The sequence below is a fragment of the Astatotilapia calliptera genome, chromosome 11 (assembly GCF_900246225.1).
Source record: "Astatotilapia calliptera chromosome 11, fAstCal1.2, whole genome shotgun sequence".
Classification (NCBI taxonomy): domain Eukaryota; kingdom Metazoa; phylum Chordata; class Actinopteri; order Cichliformes; family Cichlidae; genus Astatotilapia; species Astatotilapia calliptera.
Window position 1 is genome coordinate 21,583,987 of NC_039312.1, and position 16,607 is coordinate 21,600,593.

Below are 16,607 nucleotides of genomic sequence, written 5' to 3' on the forward strand. Positions count from 1 at the left end.
GGTGTTTAGGGTTTAGTTAGGTTATTCTGTGCTTAGTGTGTGTTTTTGTTTTCCCCCCTATTGTGTTCAAATGGTTTGGCCAAATCATTATAAAAGCTACCCTCATTAGGTCAGTTTGTGAGTTAAGTTGTGTCTCACTTTGTTTTTTAAGTTTTTGGAAATTACTTTTTGTAGAGTTATATTTAGTTGACCTGTTTTATGGGCCTGCTAAGTATGGTTTTGAATTTTGTTAATTTTGGACTTTTTGAGGGTTAAAATAAAGAAAACCCTTTTTGAAGATATTTTTTTTGCCTGTGTCCTCTTTGCTTTGGCAGGGTACAGGGTACACTATATCACTGCCTGTGGAAATGTGAAGAGATCCAAAAATTTTGGAGCTCTGTGTTAAAATATATCTCTCAGATCACAACTTCTCCTGTACCGCTTTGCCCTAAGTTATGCATTTTAGGCTTGTATCCAGATGACTGTACTCTGTCTTGTGAGGAAAGAAAAATGGTCGATCTTTGTTTGTTACAGGCCAAACGCTGTATCGCCTTATGCTGGAAGAATGTTGGTTGCCCCTCTTTTAACCACTGGTTAAATAACTTAACATCAAGTTTAGCTCTTGAGAAATTGACCTATATTGTTAGAAAGAAGGCTTCTGAATTTTACATCTGGAAGATATTTTTGGATCTACTGAGGAGTGGGGATGTGGGGGGGGGGGGGGGGGGGGGGCGGTGGTGAGTGAATAAGACAACTAGATAATGGATAATGTCTGACTTGCTGTTGGGAATATACTATGTAACCTATATTATGATTTTTTTTTTTTTTTTTTAAATTGTATTTATTTGTATGGTTTAATTTATTTAACTATGCATTTATTTGGAACCTTTTAGGATTAACACTTCAATTATCGTTATTACTATTATTATTAGTGTTGTTATTATTATTTTAATGACTGCCATACGTTCATTTTATGTTGGTGTTGATACTGTTGAAAAAACAAATAAACATACGTTTAAAAAAAAAAAAAAAAAAACTGCATAGAGTCAGCTACTTTTTTTTTGGATAAACCAAACATTTTATTGAGAATTGTCACAACAGGAAGTATCAAGAAACACTCCTGTACAACATCCTTCTTAATCCTCCTCCTCATCGTCAGCTCCTCCAGCTCCACCCTGGCCCTTCTTGGCGTTCTTTCTCTTGACGCGGCCTGGGCGTCCACCGCCGTACGGAGACCTAAGGGAAAAGTCGATGTGCTTCTGGCTGTCCAGGCGAACCACAAAAGAGGGGATATTCACCACCTGCTTGCGCACACTGCCAAGACAGACAATAAAGGGAGGACTTTAGAAAATGTTGATGCATCTTCCAGCTGCACTTAAGAGTTGTCTTTGCAGTTTAAAAGCTGAAAAAGCTTTCAGGGTGGAAAAAGTGTGAATCTTTAATATTTTACATGTATAATTTACTGCAGGCTTCATTGACGAGGAATTCTTGACACCACAGGAAATCTGAACTTATGACTTAAATCATCAGCCTGAGTACTTCATATCCAATGCTGTAGTGAATACTACAATTGCCCGAGGTGCAATCCCCCATACCTTACCTGACGGCCACAACACCGTGGCACTGTCTGCGCCCTCGGCGGCAGGATTGGCTCTGGGCAATGTCTACTGACAAGGTATACGGTTTTGATACCGAATTGACCTTGATGAAAATCTTAACTGTTGTCAACAGGGTGTGTTACAGGTTGGTGGTCCTCTGATGGAAGAGGAAGCATCGACAGGTTCTCATGAGTCCATCAAAAAAACCAAAACAAAACAAAAAAAACCCCACTGAGCCCGTTATGTGTTGCTTTGAGCTTACCGAATGTGCCTCTGGCGGATAAGGACACGAGCGTGGTGGATGCTCTTGGCAAGTCCAAGCTTGAAGACCTGTGTCTGAAGCCTCCTCTCCAAGAAATCCTCGACCTTCAGGCCCAGGATATAATCGAGCTTCATCTTACCCTCATCGAGCACACCGATTCTCACCAGACGCCTGAGCAAAGCGTTACCTGGAAAACCACACGTATACACAAAACGTCATTTAAACATACAACCACAGAGACGTGCTCAAAAATCTATGCAGAGCAGAAATATTGGCCTCATTGACGAGGAATTCGTGACACCATGGTGAAGTCTGACACTTTATATATTTAAATCATCGGCCAACACAAACCAGCTTCAACTCATCCTACCCACCTTCAAACAGACGCTTTGGGTCCTTCTCATCCAGAGTGAGCAGCTCTCTGGCAGCCTTGCGGATCTTGGCAAGGGTGAACTTGACCCTCCACACCTCACGCTTGTTCCTCAGCCCATACTCACCTTAAAGGGAGATGAAACGCCGTAATCAGTTTAGTATACCTCATTAAAGGGTATGCCTTGAAATATATATATGGACGGAAGTTATGAAAATGAAAACATACCAATGAGTTTCAACTCCTGGTCGAGACGGGACTTCTCGAAGGGGCGGCGGGGGGTGACATATGTCTTACGACAAACCCAGCTTCTGGCAACGGGCATGATGGCTTATAAGTGCCTGCAAAACCAAGAAATTACAATGAGGGGGACGCTACATATAAGATTTATACCATTTTACACTTTTAATAGGTTATTCAAGGTTGACATGTTATTTGAATCTTGTGCACAGAAGACATTTTAAAGGCAAACATTATGCACGTTCAGCAATAACTCATGTTACAATTTACAACTAAGACAATCAAGTCAACCTCAAAAACTAGAGTCAGTTTAATTAAGCCAAATAGGCTCTCCATCTGTCAGTCTAGTTCCGTTTTTCAAAGCGTTTACTGAATAATTAAAAAAAAGACATTAACTTTTTACCAGGCTAAAGGGACCTACAACCGTCACTATTACTTCCATGCTTCAACTGTATCGGTCAGATTTGCCACACGATCGTACGGTTTATGAAGACAAGGGTAATGTGTAAGGACCGAATTGACTAGAAACACTGATACATCGGATGCGCTTCATTAAATGTTTCTGAAACTACAATAAATCGCGTATAAACGTTTAACAGACCGGGCACCCGTAAGACTAGGCCGCAGCTACACCGCACCACGTTGTTTAATGTTAGCAGCTAGCATTAGCTTAAGCGCTTTTCGTTTAAAAACGCTTTAAAAAAACATGCAGGTCTTCAATCGGCACAGGCATAAGTTTAGTTTCATGTCCTATGACTGTTTTTCAACGTGGAAGTCCAAATACACTCGGTTTGTATTGCTGGTAAGGATGAGGATGGTAACCGTACCTGTCTCGCTCAGGCTCGCGCAGTAAAGAGGAAGTTAAAGGAAGTCCATAATCATTTATAGGGCCTGCGAGCACACTACATATCCCATGATGCCTCTCACCGCCCAAACGGAAGTCGGGCCCGCTGGGTTTGTCGCTCTCTGTTGGTCAAAGCGAAGAGCACAACCTGAACACATGGAAGAAGTTAAGATGAAGTTTGTTTATGCGCTTGAATCACGAACAGGCCTCATGTTATTACATAGATGGTATAACACACAGCTTCAATGTGCACAGAGAGGCGGGAAAGGCCTGCTTCTTTCACTCTGCACAGAGGTTTGACTGAGTGGTCACAGATCTCCTCTTACAAAGTGAGAGTGAGGGAGGTAAGGTGGTAAACTCAGAGAGAAGGACATGGGTGACTATTTATATAACTCTGAAATGGGACCCTGACCATGTGTTTCTGTCTGTCAGGCTGCATGATCAACTGATGGACACACAGAAGCTCACTGGCTTTCTCTTTCACTGCTCTAAATCCCATCTTTTCCGGGTGTTTTGGGGGTTTCCCTTGTGTTTTCTTGCTTGACTTCATTTTCGAGGTGAAGCAAAAGTCTTAAGCGTGGTCTTTTTTTCCCACCTCCCTCACTTTCTTGGAGTTTCTGTTTCCTTCATTTGGGATTTTTCCTCCCTTTTTAAAAAAAAATTCCAGCCTGATCGCCTGCTCTTCTGTGTGTACATCAACCCTTCCTTTCCCCCTGCTCTCCTTTTCCTCCCATTTTCCTCCGTTCCTCATCTCCTCGTGTGTCGTTTTTGGGCTATGCTCTCCTCACCCACTGTGATCCTCCAGCCTTATGGACTCCCCGTCTACCCACAGGCAACCACATGCTACCCCAGCATAGTTCAGGTAAACTTCTTGATTTACACTGTGGCCAGACATTATCACATAAATACTGAGATTTTCCCCCCTAGGGAACATCCCTGAAATCATCTACTGGGGAACTATAACTTTATGCAACAAAATAATATTATTTATTATTACAATTCTTAATCTCAATGTCAGTTATTTTGCATTTCTAGAGCTCTGGTTGTTATTTATTCTTTTATTCACCCAAATACTCACATTAAGAAATATAATCAAATAATTGGACATTTAAATCAGCACCTTTGTATGATTTTGCTTGATGATTAAACTAAAAAGATCTTATTCCTATTACCAGACAAAATCCCTGTATTTTGTAAAACTTAAAACATTTTCCAGTGAGCAGAAGAAGCCAAAAGGCCCTAAGTCACAGTTTAATCTAATTCAGTCTATCGATGCATTGCTTAATATGCAACAGGATCTGTGTGAAGTGTGCTAGTTGTGAAATGTCTTATTTATTCACTAGTAAGGACATATTAGTGGTTATCTTTAGTCCACCAGCAAGTGTCCCTGACATGCCACTAATGCCACAGCTCATTTAGTATCTCTCTACCTTGTCTCTGTGCTTCACACCAGCTGTATTTTTAGCCCTCCTCTCCTGAGCAGATAATCACAGGAAGAGGGTCTGTCACCTGTCTTGTGTCCTGTAGTGAGCTGTGCTTAAGATAAATGTGTGAAACCAGCCTGTTGTGCATTTAAATGTTGAATATTAGGCTCCTCCGGGGTAACCTTGACTTATTTCATAAGATTCAGAGAGCTGTTTATGGAAAACAGATGCAGAGAGAATTGTTATTTGAAGGTGACTGGCACTGAAGTAAATAGTCTGAAGCCCCAGCTAGATCTTCCAAGATTCAAGAACTTTATTGTCAGTGCAACAATATACACAGTATACAGCGTACCGAAATGCTCGAATCCTTCACTTCAATCCAGCAATTGTTCCCTTTTTAAAAGTGTCATATTTCCAAGTGCTGGGGAAATTCCTTTATGACTGATGTGGAGCATCTGTTTTAACACAACATTTGGCAGCTTGTAAAACTCCTCTCTCCTCATTATCAGCAATCTTTTCTTCTTCTTTTTTTTTTTATCAGCAATATAAACAAAAAGGCTGTCGTGTCGCTCAATAGGAGGAACCGGGATGTGCAGAATGTGCAGATGGATGGATGAAAAAAAGGAATATTGTGTTACACTTTAATAAGCTACATGTTGCTAACATTTGTAACTCGGCCAGCACCAAAAGGCCACATCTGCAGTCAGCTTCGTCTTGTGTAAATCCCGTGGCAACTGTCCCAGCAAGCACCTGGCTCCGAGCCGTCGACCTCTGACCGCAAGCCAGCAGCTGAGGAAGGAGACGAGCGAGAGAGGGGGAACAAATGGCAATGATAATAAAAAACAAGCCCGTGAGGAGTCTCGTGTTGAGACTGTGGTGCTGAATCAGGCACAGTGGCTGGTTAGTTAGTTAGTCTGTAAGGTGGGGGGAGAGTTGACAGTGATATCTAACAGATGCATTTTCTTCGCTCAACATCGCTTTTATATCTCGGAGGAGGGTCGGAGCAGCTAGATCGTCGTTTCTTCTGATAAGTAGGACAGAGTGCAGGTGCAAGTTGTGTCAACATATTTGGAAACATGTTCCAGCTCCAGTGCGAGAGTTAAGAACGGCCTCAGAGTTGGACAGCGCCTCAATACCTATCTTTCAGCTCTGGTTCAAACTTAAATATTTCTCTTGAATAATGAGTAAGAGCTGCAGATGAATCATCTCCATCAACTTTTCCTCATTCAGTAATTATCAGGGTGAAGCCTGCTTGAATGTCAAATCTGGTTTGTTGAGAGTGCACACTTTATTAAAAATCCTCCTCCAAACCAACAGAGAGTGGTCAAATGAAATCCTCCAAGCCAACAAGAGTCTGCCTGACAACCATTTCCTTGCTTATACAACCAGTTTAACAGCCAGCAGAGCTATGCCAGCCATTATGAGCTGGCGTGGGATAGAGTTTTTTTTAATCGTGACTCCTTTAAATCCTGAAGGCAGCTGACACACTTGTGGCATTTTGCTTGTAAGGTAACTCAGGTTATCCTCTGATCCAGTGATTAAGTGAAAGTATCAGTGCTCTAATAGAAATATTCCCAGTTACTGTGGGGGAATCCTCACAAATGTGAGGATTTTCCAGGATTGTCTTCCAGAATAAATGTTCTTAGATTTGTGAAGTCGTATCCGGAAGCCAAGACAAAATAATTTCATCTGAACATTGTGCTGCAGCATTATTGTACATCTTTAAATGAGGACTGTCCACCATCAGAATGAACATACGGGCTCTATACATTATCTTCATGATCAGCACAAACCTTCATGTGGTTGAAACATATCATGTCACATGTGTCTGAAGTATTAAGATGGAAAAGTTTAGAGTACGAACAGCTCCAATAGTAAGAATCTGCCACTCAGTGTTACTGTTGCGATGAAGTCCTTGGAAAGTTTTCCCTCCTGTAAGAACTCCCTGTCTCCTGAAAGTCTGAGAAGGCCCGTCACAGATATCTCATCTGTTTATACAAGAACTGTTGTGTTAAATGCTTCAGCTGGAAGTCCTAACACAAGATATAAAGCAATAAATCAGAAAGTTTAAATACACATATAACAGTACAGAAGGCGGCATATATACAACATATATGTAGACAGTCAGTGTGAAGAGGTGAGGCTGCACAGACTGTGTTTCTTAGTCTCCTGGTGTGTGACACGTGGACTCATATCTCCTGCCAGACGTTGTCAGGGAGTGCAGACTGTCATGTTGATGTGGTGGGATCTTTAACACTATTGAATCACTGATGCATCTCGGCCTTCCTGAAGCATGGCTGGGTCCAAAACGAGGCGGCGGTAGGTTTATAGTATAAAGCAAGCTCAACATCAGAAATTCAAGTGTAAGCAGTATAAGTATGCTGTAGTCTGACAGCTGGGTAAATGTGTTCACTTTGTTGTTTTTTCTGTTGTGTGGTCATGTTGTAGTAAGATCAGCGAAGCACTTCACTCGCACCCAACCCAAACATTGATGTCATTATTGTGCTTGTGAAGTCCTCTGTTTCTTAAAAGGCAACTGAGCCACTCCACACAACACAAAGAGAAGTAGATGTTCATGAAAATGTCTCTGAGGTAATAAAACCGTGTCTGTCAGGGCCGATATTCTCGGAGGCGACATTTAGCACGATGCACCCTCAGCAGGAGCACACACATTCATAAATACTTAATCCTGGGGGGGAAGCGCCGTACGCTTTCTGTGCTCATGAGTAGGTTAGAGGGGCCCTCTGGGCTCTTTGTGGGAGCAACAAGGTGACTGAAAGTTACAGATGTCCACAGCTGGTGTGGAACACCTCCCCCACCCACAGCCACCCCCCACCCCCGGTCACTTTTCCTCTAGCAATCATTTGATGATTGGTGGATGGGTAGAACTTATGGTGCGGTGGGCGGGTGGTCAGCTGGCATTAAAAATGCGGCAGTTGTTAGACAATGCATCAGAGATCGAGGAATGCAGTAAGGGGGTAAGACCGCTTTTATTTCTCTGCTTTTTACCTCACTTGAATGGAAACTGCGCAGGAGTTTCCTCCAAACCACTGCTTACACTTGGTTTGGAGGAGGTCCTGTTTTCCTGTTTAATCTTGTTTTTCTCATTAAAGGTAGTTTGTTACGCATTTAAAAAAAAAAAAAAAGTTTTTAAGTAAACAGTTGTTTAATTAAAATGGATATTAGAGATTCTAAAGTCTATGAGACTTAAAACATACCTGTGGCTGTTGAATCTGATGAGATTCCAATAATTTTACATGACATTGTACTACATAAAGTCAACATTTTGGACATAAATATTGTTTTCAAGTGCCAAATCTGTCATTTGTAATGGGAAAAACAGAAAGAGTTAAATTTAACAATGAGCTCCACGTTTGGCATTAAGAATGAATCAGTTATTACAATTGTGAGAAATGTCTTAATATTAGAGATGTTTTTAATTATATCTATACTTGGATGTTGCTTTGGATAAGCAAAAAGAAATGTAGTGTTTAGGACTGGTCATCAGATGTATTTTTCAAGGATAATTTACTATTTCTTTATTACCACACACAAAAAACAAACTCACAAAAGGCAGTTATTTAAAAAAGAATAGGTAAATATCTAAGGTAATTTATAGTGACCTCTTCCAAACACTGCAACCTACCAGTAAGCTTATTTAGCTTTGTATTTTGTCTTACTATTACTGTTAAAAACATCTTTTGCTATGGTTATTATTATCAGATTATTTAAGAGATTTCACAGCATTTTACTCCTTCTGACAGTTAAACTGATGTGTAAAATTGGGTGGAACAATCATTTATTGTGGTATTTGTGTATCTGTCATCTTCATTAAAGATCACAGTGTCACTGCAGCGTGTTTATGCAGTTTGTTTTATTGTAAAAACAGAAGATCAACAACAACATCTTGTGTTTCGTTTGTTTACATCTACGCTGTCATATTCTGGCATGAGTGGCTCATATTCTGGCTCTTCCTCTTTTCCTCAGGGGGCCCCCACTCAGGAGGCTGCCCCAGGCAGCGCAGACCCTGCCCTGCCTCAGGTCTATGCCCCGCCTCCCTCTTACCCCCCACCAGGTCAAGGTCCCCCAACATCCGCCAGCAGACTGGCAACTCTCGACTTTAGCTCTGCACATCCGAGCTCAGAGTACCAGGAACATCCCCAGCTCAGAGTCTATCAGGGCCCTCAGCACGATGGGGGCGACTCTCTGACATCTGGCAACACGGTAAGAGCGGTCTGTGACAAATGTTGATGTTCCAGGCCAATAAAACATGATCGTCAGTAAGTCGACAGGTAGCACTTTCACATGTTCTGCAGAGCAACAGGCCCAGATAGGGTTTCCTTCTATATTTAGAGCCCCATGTCCACCGCGGTGTCCTTGTATGGAAATGCCTGTCACCCTCTGTGGAGCAAAATGTCGAGGCAGCTGATAAGGGATTTATTGATGAAAATAAATGCCCACTTTTCCTTTCTCCCTCCCCCAGGTCTCATTTAAGTGTCAATAAAACTGATCACCTTTCCAGATCGCCGCTCGAACTTTGTGCTGATACTTACAGTTTACAGTTTAAGCTATCTGAAGGATGTTTATAAAGTCCATGTCAGGCTTTTGTGATTTGTCTGATGAAATCATTTCTGGTACAGGATAAACAATGATTACATCTTTAAAAATGTATCAACAAATGGTTTTTGAAACTAAAGAGAATTTTTAATAGATAATTTGTGTCTTCATTCTGCTACTGCGATAAGATTATTTCAACCTGTTTACCATCAAATTTGATTTACATATTCTTTTAAAAACCAAATTAATCTTTTATTAAATCAACGGAAGAAACCTGCATTATAATTTTATCCTCAGTTGAATCTAAAGTCATTGCTCTGCAGCTGTTCCTGGCTGGTTGCGTAGATAACCCTCGTGTTTATTACCTCAAATGTTTCAGTGTAATCTTGCCGGTGGTGTGGCAGCAGTGTCCTTTACTCATACTGGCAGTTACCACACTGATGAATTTCACTGACACCCTGTGGTCTCTGGTTGCTGCTGATCTCTTTCTGTGTGTGGCCTGCACCACTTCAGCATCGGTGCACTGTGGGAGCGTCTTTAATTTCCATTTATATTGTAAGATAAAGACCCTACAATAACAGAGAACACATTAATGCACAAACAGGTCACACTGGCCTTTATGAGCTGCCTGATGTTTCCTCTTGATTTTGAATGAAATAACTTGATAAAACGATGAGGAATTGTTGTTACAACAGGCTACTAATCTGCTGGAATCTTATGGAAATTGTAATAAACTATATTATACAATTACACAGTTCAGAACTTGAGGGACTCTCTAGAATTTCCATCTTGTGCTGCCATCAGGTTAAAATCAAAGTGATTTTTTTGTTAGCCTACTTGCAGAATAATGACCACCAGTAAGCTGTAGGCTACTTGCATTATTCCTAATTAGCAATTTGAATTCAATTTCAAGCTCATTTACAATAACAAATTTACAATAACAGTTGCCTCAAGGGCCTTAATACTGTAAGCTAAAAACCCTGCAATATGAGAGGGAAAAAACCTTTTTAGCAGGAAGAGACAGCCAGCAGAACCAGGCTTTACAGTTTAAAAGCAAAATTTACCATGCCACTCTCACTGAATTGATTAAAAAAACAGCAACACACACGAGAGAAAGTTTGTCTTTTTTAAATAATGTAATATTTTGACTCACACTGCCTGCAGAGACCTATTGTCACTTCCCAGGTCTGTAATTGAAAAAAACGTATTTATTATTTTATTTTGAAAAAACTTATCTTAACCATGTAAAGCCTGAAATAAATATTACCCTTAAAATTAGAAGCCGTCTATGTCCACTGTAAGCGACCATCTTTGAACAGGGGCGATGGTTTACGACACCATCTATAATCCAGTTTTGAGTTCCCTCCCCAGAAGCCTTAGCGCCCACTCACACCCTGGGCCATCTGACCTCAGGAAATCGCATGATAAGGTGGGGCCAGGTTTCACAATGAGCTCACCTGAAACTCTGGCTGATTGGGACCCACACCTGTTTTCACACCTTGGCTCATGTGATTAGAGGATCATCAGGGGGTCCTTTTGTCCCTCTGTGGGGGGAAACTCCCACTGGGTTTAAATCTGGGACTCTCCACCATTTGACCTTAGAACTGAAGAAGCTTCTCGGATGAGAGGTGAAACGTCTTCAAGCAACTTAAAGAAGTCCAGACGCTTTTCTTTGCAAGCTCCTTTGACTACCCTTAAAATTCTATTTTCTAAAAACTGGATTGTTTAGTAAACAAAATATTGTTTAGTAGACAAAATATAAAAAATATATTTTATTTTTTTAGTGCATCAGTGTTTGATTCATCGGGCTGTGATTGCAGCCATTCCCCAACTCTGTGAATGGTACTCATGACCATTGATCATTCGTCCTTGATCAGTGGTTGTTGATCAATGACAATTTGCATATTAATGCTCAAGGAACTGACATCACAGCCCACTGTTTATTCAGTGGTGCTAGTTTCAGTCATTATACAAATGTACTGTTTATAAGGTTGGGGAAACCTGCAGTCAGCTGAGACTGAAGAAGTCACCTGGATGAGTGACGAAACGTTTCTCCCACTGAAAACGGTTCATCCAGATGAACAGAACCAACCTTTTGGGACCTTGCAGAAGTGGTTACTTGAAGATGTGATTTCACCTTGGAACAGGTTTAAATATTCTTAACGGATTAGCAGATTTTTTTTTTCTTATTCATGAAGACATGAGTTATGTGGTCAGAGATGTGTGTGACTGTTTTGTTTTTGCAGTGCAGAAGTCTCCTTCAGACATGGAAACATCTACTCTGACACACGCAGAGCCGTCTGATCTGTGTGGCAGGTCAGCTCTGTGTCCTGCTTCTCCCTTCCTCCTCTCATAAATGGTGTTTTATGGCCCCGTTTATATATTTTATCACTAGAGTCCCAGACATACTCGGGTCCGTGATGATTTTCGGGGAAAGTTGAGACGTCGCCACGGAGGGAGGGGGTCAAAAAGGGGGGGGCGGGGTGAGGCTGACCGGATGATTCCCCCCCCTTTCCCCCGTCTGAAATATCGCTCAGGTCCAGAACTCAATCCTGCATCGTGACAATGACACCACCACCCAACTCAACCCTCTGTACCTCTGTCCCCCCCCCCTCCACTCTGGCCTGTATGTGCGTGTGTGTGTGTGTGTGTGCGTGTGTGTGGGTCTGCTGTCTACAGTTGAAGCCACATCAAGCCAGTGTAGTGTACACCAGTAGTAGCCTGTGTGCATTTATATGTCTGTATGAATGTGTTTCTGTACCTCTCTCTGTCTGTCTCCTTCTTATTAATGATGCCCCCTGACGAACGACTTTAACCTTTGGCAAAAAAGCAGCACCGTGACCCCCCACCCCACCCGTCCCCCACTGACCCTTCAGTTTTAAACTCTGTCCCCTTTCTGTGCACCTTCTTTGCCTTGTTTACTGAAGCCTTTTTCACTCCTTATCTGCCTCGTGGTACTAGACTGCTAATACTCAGGGCTTGGGAGTGTAATCTTATTTCCATTAGAGTAGCACATCTCCCAGTAATTTTTCTTTTTCGCGTTAATTTTTGTGCTCCCTGCTCCTCCTCTTCCTTTTGTTTCTTGCTGCTGAAGCTCACTGGTTTTAGTTTGTTGCCCTTTTTTGCAGATTTTCTTTCAAATCTATATATTTTTAACCACTTTTCTTGCAATGGTTGAACAATGCTGGTTGGCCAACACACCTGCACACACACATATATATATATGCACATACATGCACACACACTAGCATCGTGGTGCATTGTGGGATAGTGAATGTTTTGGTTTTGGCACATTAGTTCTTGAATTTTTCTGCATGGGGCAGTTTATATAAGTTAATCTAGCACAGGTATGTCTTTAATACTAAGGTAAAACAAGTAGTTGTTAGAGCCACTGTGGGAAACTTTGAGTTAGAGTCTGAAAACAGCTTAAAACAACTTCTCACTCTTCACGACGGCTGGAATGAGCAGTTTTAATACCAGACATTTGGCGTTTATTGTTAGCGTCACTGTCCTAATCTCCTACAGGCATGTATTCAACGACGCCTCACTAAACTGGAGCCCCTTCCACGCCTCCTTACATTTGCTTGAGAAGGTTCACTGGTTGCTGAATGCTGGTTGAACTTGGTTTGGTTCACTTGATCTCATGAAAGTGATCTTTGAGCTTTAATGCCATGTGATGCTTACGCAACTGGAGTTTTTACCTAAACATGAAATTCTCTGGAACATGTTGAATTTGTTGAATTTACTTTGTTGTTTGTTTGTTTTTCTCTTTTCCTTCTTTGCTTTTCTACTGATGCCCTCTCCCAATTTTTCTTCACATCTGTCCCACCTCATTCACACCCTCTCCATCTTTTGTTTTCCATCTTTTTTTGTTCTTCCCGTCCATTCTTCCTCTATCCACTTGCTTGCCTCCTCCTCTTCCTCTGCCTCCTTGTCCTGTTTCGTGCTTTCTCACTGTCAGGAGGACTCTTTGGTCCCCGTGACCTCTGACCCCCAGTCTCTCAGTGTGTCCGTGTCATCGGGGGGCGGGGCAGGAAGCGGTAGCGAGGAAGAGGGGTCAGGTAAAACCCAACCGAAACGCCTCCATGTCTCGAACATCCCCTTTCGCTTTAGAGACCCAGACCTCCGCCAGATGTTTGGGGTATGACAGTCACCTCGTTTCTGAGCTTCACACATACACAGAGCCCATGTTTTCATGTTGAATCCAACAATTTCCACTCTGTGAAAATTGCTCTGACACTTTCAGCAATTTGGCAAGATCCTCGATGTAGAGATTATCTTCAATGAGAGGGGGTCAAAGGTGAGCAGCTCAGAAATATGATCAGTGCTTTTAAACCAACGTGGGAATCATTCATCAGTAAACATATAACCGTGCAAACACACAGGGCTTTGGATTCGTCACTTTCGAGAATGCTACCGAGGCTGACAGAGCAAGAGAAAAGCTGAACGGGACAATTGTGGAAGGGAGGAAGATCGAGGTAAAGCGAGATTTCCCCATTTCTTTTTTAAAACTAGAAAACAAACATGCAGTTTTGTTTTACCCAGAGAGAGAAAAAAAATGGCCACCTCACTATAAATGTATTTATGACCCTGTAACTTCCCTTGGACATTATACCTAAGTGATATTTATTGATCACATGGCTGGAAATCACGCAGCTTTTGTGTTGTAGGTTTAACTTTCTGATTCCATGATTATCCTTATTATTTTATCCCCAGGTTAATAATGCCACTGCACGAGTAGTTACCAAGAAACCCCAAGCGCCTCTCGTGAACGGTGAAATCTCAAGTAAGAAACTTCTCATTAATATTTGGGTCCTGACTAATCTTTGGAGCTTGTTTTTAATAGAGGCCTTGTTTTTGCAGCTTCCGGTTGGAAGATCAACCCAGTCATGGGGGCCATGTACGCACCTGAGCTCTATACAGGTAACTAAAGGTTTCCCTCTTTCATGCTGACATATTGCTCTGAAGAGATGATCAGCACTGCCATTTCACTCCTCCTGCTACTTTTTTTCCTCTCCTCTATTTTAGTTGCCAGTTTTCCGTACCCTGTAGCGACTCCTACGCTGGCCTACCGCGGTTCAGCGCTGCGTGGTCGGGGTCGAGCTGTCTACAACACAATTCGCTCCACTGCAACCACACCTGCTGCTGTCCCCACCTACCCTGGGTAAGACTCTGAGCACCGGTGTCGGCTTTATATCCAATTACTTTCATTTTGATAATGTTTTATTCTTTTTTTTTTCAGGGTTGTGTATCAGGATGGACTGTATGGAGCAGAAGTTTATGTACGCAGCTGAACTCTACTCATATCTTTACTTTTTTAATCAGTCAATCAGTTGCTGCTGCTTTATTGTTGCTTCATCTTTCCCATGCAGGGCGGATACCCTGCAGCATACAGAGTGGCTCAGTCAGCATCTGCTGCCACAGCGACCTACAGTGATGGGTAAACAGACAAACAATGTACACAAAGATGAATGTTCTTGCTCATTCTGATGCTGTGTTTGAGCTTCAGCAGTACCACTGAGCAGCTGTGTGCCTAATAGTATATACCGCTTTTACCTGAGCAGAAACACAAAACCTATTTGGAGCATTTCGGCTATTCCCATGAAAATGTCTTCCTACCTACACAGAGCTCACTCTTTGAACTCAAACTTGGCTTTTGTAACTTTTATCAAGATAAACACAGCTTTTGAAAATATTCTGCCTTGTGCCAGGAAGTAAAGATCTGGATTTTCTCAAACAGTCAGGAATTTATCTTGTAACATTTACTGTGAGTGGACACAGTATGTAAAATAAAAAACCTCATGTTTTTGTTCCTGTGTAGCTCAAAGATCCCACCTGAGATTACGTTCTTGTTTTTATCTCAAGGATTTTATGGGCCTTGTTAAGCAGCTTTAAATTAACCAATAGCACACAAACTGCTAGTAGAAGAAGAAGCTTTCAACTGCTCCCTTAGTCACAAGGGGTCGTCACAGTGGGCAGATCCACATGTTTGTTTTGGCAGATTTTTATGCCGGATGGCCTTCCAAACACAACCTCAAAGGGATGTGTGGCTCTTCCAAGGATAACAATATCATAATAACACCCAAAGTACTGTTTTTGTAAGATACTTCAGATATTATTCAGTACCAAATGTGCTTTTGATTGGTTTCCATCACATAACTTATTACAGTGCTGGATGCTCACATTAATCATGGCAGAATATTCACATAATGTAAAAAAATTCACATATATGCCTGACTTCAGTTGGCTTTCATTAATCATAAAGAATTTGCAGAATTTCATTTGCAGATAAATTAATAAGAAACAAAGTTTAATTGGAGTCGTGATATTATTATTTTTTTAAACAGATATGGACGGGTTTACGCTCCAGAGGCCTATCACCACTCAGTCGGACCAACAACGTATGGGGTCGGTACAATGGTGAGCAGCTATCAGAGTAAACAAAGCTTAATCTGAGAAATACATCACGGTGGTTAACTTGCACCTTTCACCCTACTACTGTCAACAGGCCAGTTTGTACAGAGGAGGATACAACCGCTTCACCCCCTACTGAGGCCCGGTGAAGGGCGGGGTCGTCGGGCATCTCTGTTGAACTTTGGGACACTGCAGGGCAGATTACAATAATCCTTAAAAACAACCTCGGAAATGTGGCACACGTGGTGTCACCTCCTGTCTCCATCACAACCTCTCTTCGGGAGACTAAACAGACTGAAGGTTAAAATACTGTAGGACCCACTTACCATCCGCTCTGCTGGAGAATACGTAGGAGACGCTGTCGCTTGAAACCTTTTAATGCTTTGCTTTTTTTTTTTTTTTGGATAAGTAGTTAAAAAAATACTGTGAGATTCTTGTGTTTAATAATTTGGGTTTTTTTTTCAGGGGTCAAACTGTGCAAAAAACATTTTGTACAATTTTAAATGATTTATTTTTGTTGGCATTTATCTACTGAGTGTGTGTGTGTGTGTGTGTGTGTGTGTGTGTGTGTGTGTGTGTGTGTGTGTGTGTGTGTGTGTGTGTGTGTGTGTGTGTGCGTGCGTGCGTGCGGGAATGTCTGTGAGTTTCAACATCAAGAGAGCGATTTGGCTGCGACACTGATATTGCAACTAAAAGCACAGAAATAATGTTTATCAGCTGGACTTATTTTTATTTCTAACAATCTACCTCTAAATCTACATGTTTAGCTTTTCATACAGCCGTTACATTTAATCCTTGTTTGCAGTTTCTTGAGTCCTTTCCTACCTTTCTGTTCATAAATACTAACACAGTGTAGTTTCTGTTTTCTGGCTTCACTCCTTGCTACCTTGCTTGAGCTTTGATGACCGGAGGGTCACTG

At 41.7% G+C, this 16,607-nt stretch overlaps 2 protein-coding genes across 4 annotated transcripts; one reads left to right on the top strand and one right to left on the bottom strand.

The window, feature by feature from the left end:
- Positions 1 to 1,030: 1,030 nt before the first annotated feature.
- Positions 1,031 to 3,349, bottom strand: rps9 (ribosomal protein S9). Of its 2 annotated transcripts, XR_003273807.1 has the most exons (6): positions 3,277 to 3,349; positions 2,438 to 2,550; positions 2,214 to 2,336; positions 1,840 to 2,026; positions 1,580 to 1,734; positions 1,228 to 1,293 (listed from the first exon to the last, which is right to left on the bottom strand). XR_003273807.1 is itself a non-coding variant. In XM_026184287.1 (5 exons), exons 2-5 carry the CDS (start codon positions 2,532 to 2,534, stop codon positions 1,116 to 1,118), a joined length of 585 nt encoding a protein of 194 aa, XP_026040072.1. In that variant the 5' UTR covers positions 2,535 to 2,550; positions 3,277 to 3,348; the 3' UTR covers positions 1,031 to 1,115. The 2 variants fall into 2 exon arrangements, 1 of the variants encoding a protein (XP_026040072.1); XM_026184287.1 differs by lacking the exon at positions 1,580 to 1,734 and having other exon boundaries at positions 1,031 to 1,293; positions 3,277 to 3,348.
- Positions 3,350 to 3,706: 357 nt separating this feature from the next.
- Positions 3,707 to 16,182, top strand: rbfox1l (RNA binding fox-1 homolog 1, like). Of its 2 annotated transcripts, none has more exons than XM_026184286.1 (12): positions 3,707 to 4,155; positions 8,705 to 8,941; positions 13,236 to 13,415; positions 13,521 to 13,574; positions 13,660 to 13,752; positions 13,991 to 14,060; positions 14,138 to 14,197; positions 14,303 to 14,438; positions 14,517 to 14,556; positions 14,647 to 14,714; positions 15,622 to 15,694; positions 15,783 to 16,182. In XM_026184286.1, the coding sequence occupies exons 1-12, from the start codon at positions 4,069 to 4,071 to the stop codon at positions 15,825 to 15,827; spliced, it is 1,143 nt and encodes a 380-aa protein (XP_026040071.1). In that variant the 5' UTR covers positions 3,707 to 4,068; the 3' UTR covers positions 15,828 to 16,182. The 2 variants fall into 2 exon arrangements, with proteins under 2 accessions (XP_026040071.1, XP_026040070.1); XM_026184285.1 differs by lacking the exon at positions 3,707 to 4,155 and adding an exon at positions 7,596 to 7,695.
- The last annotated feature ends 425 nt before the right edge of the window (positions 16,183 to 16,607 follow it).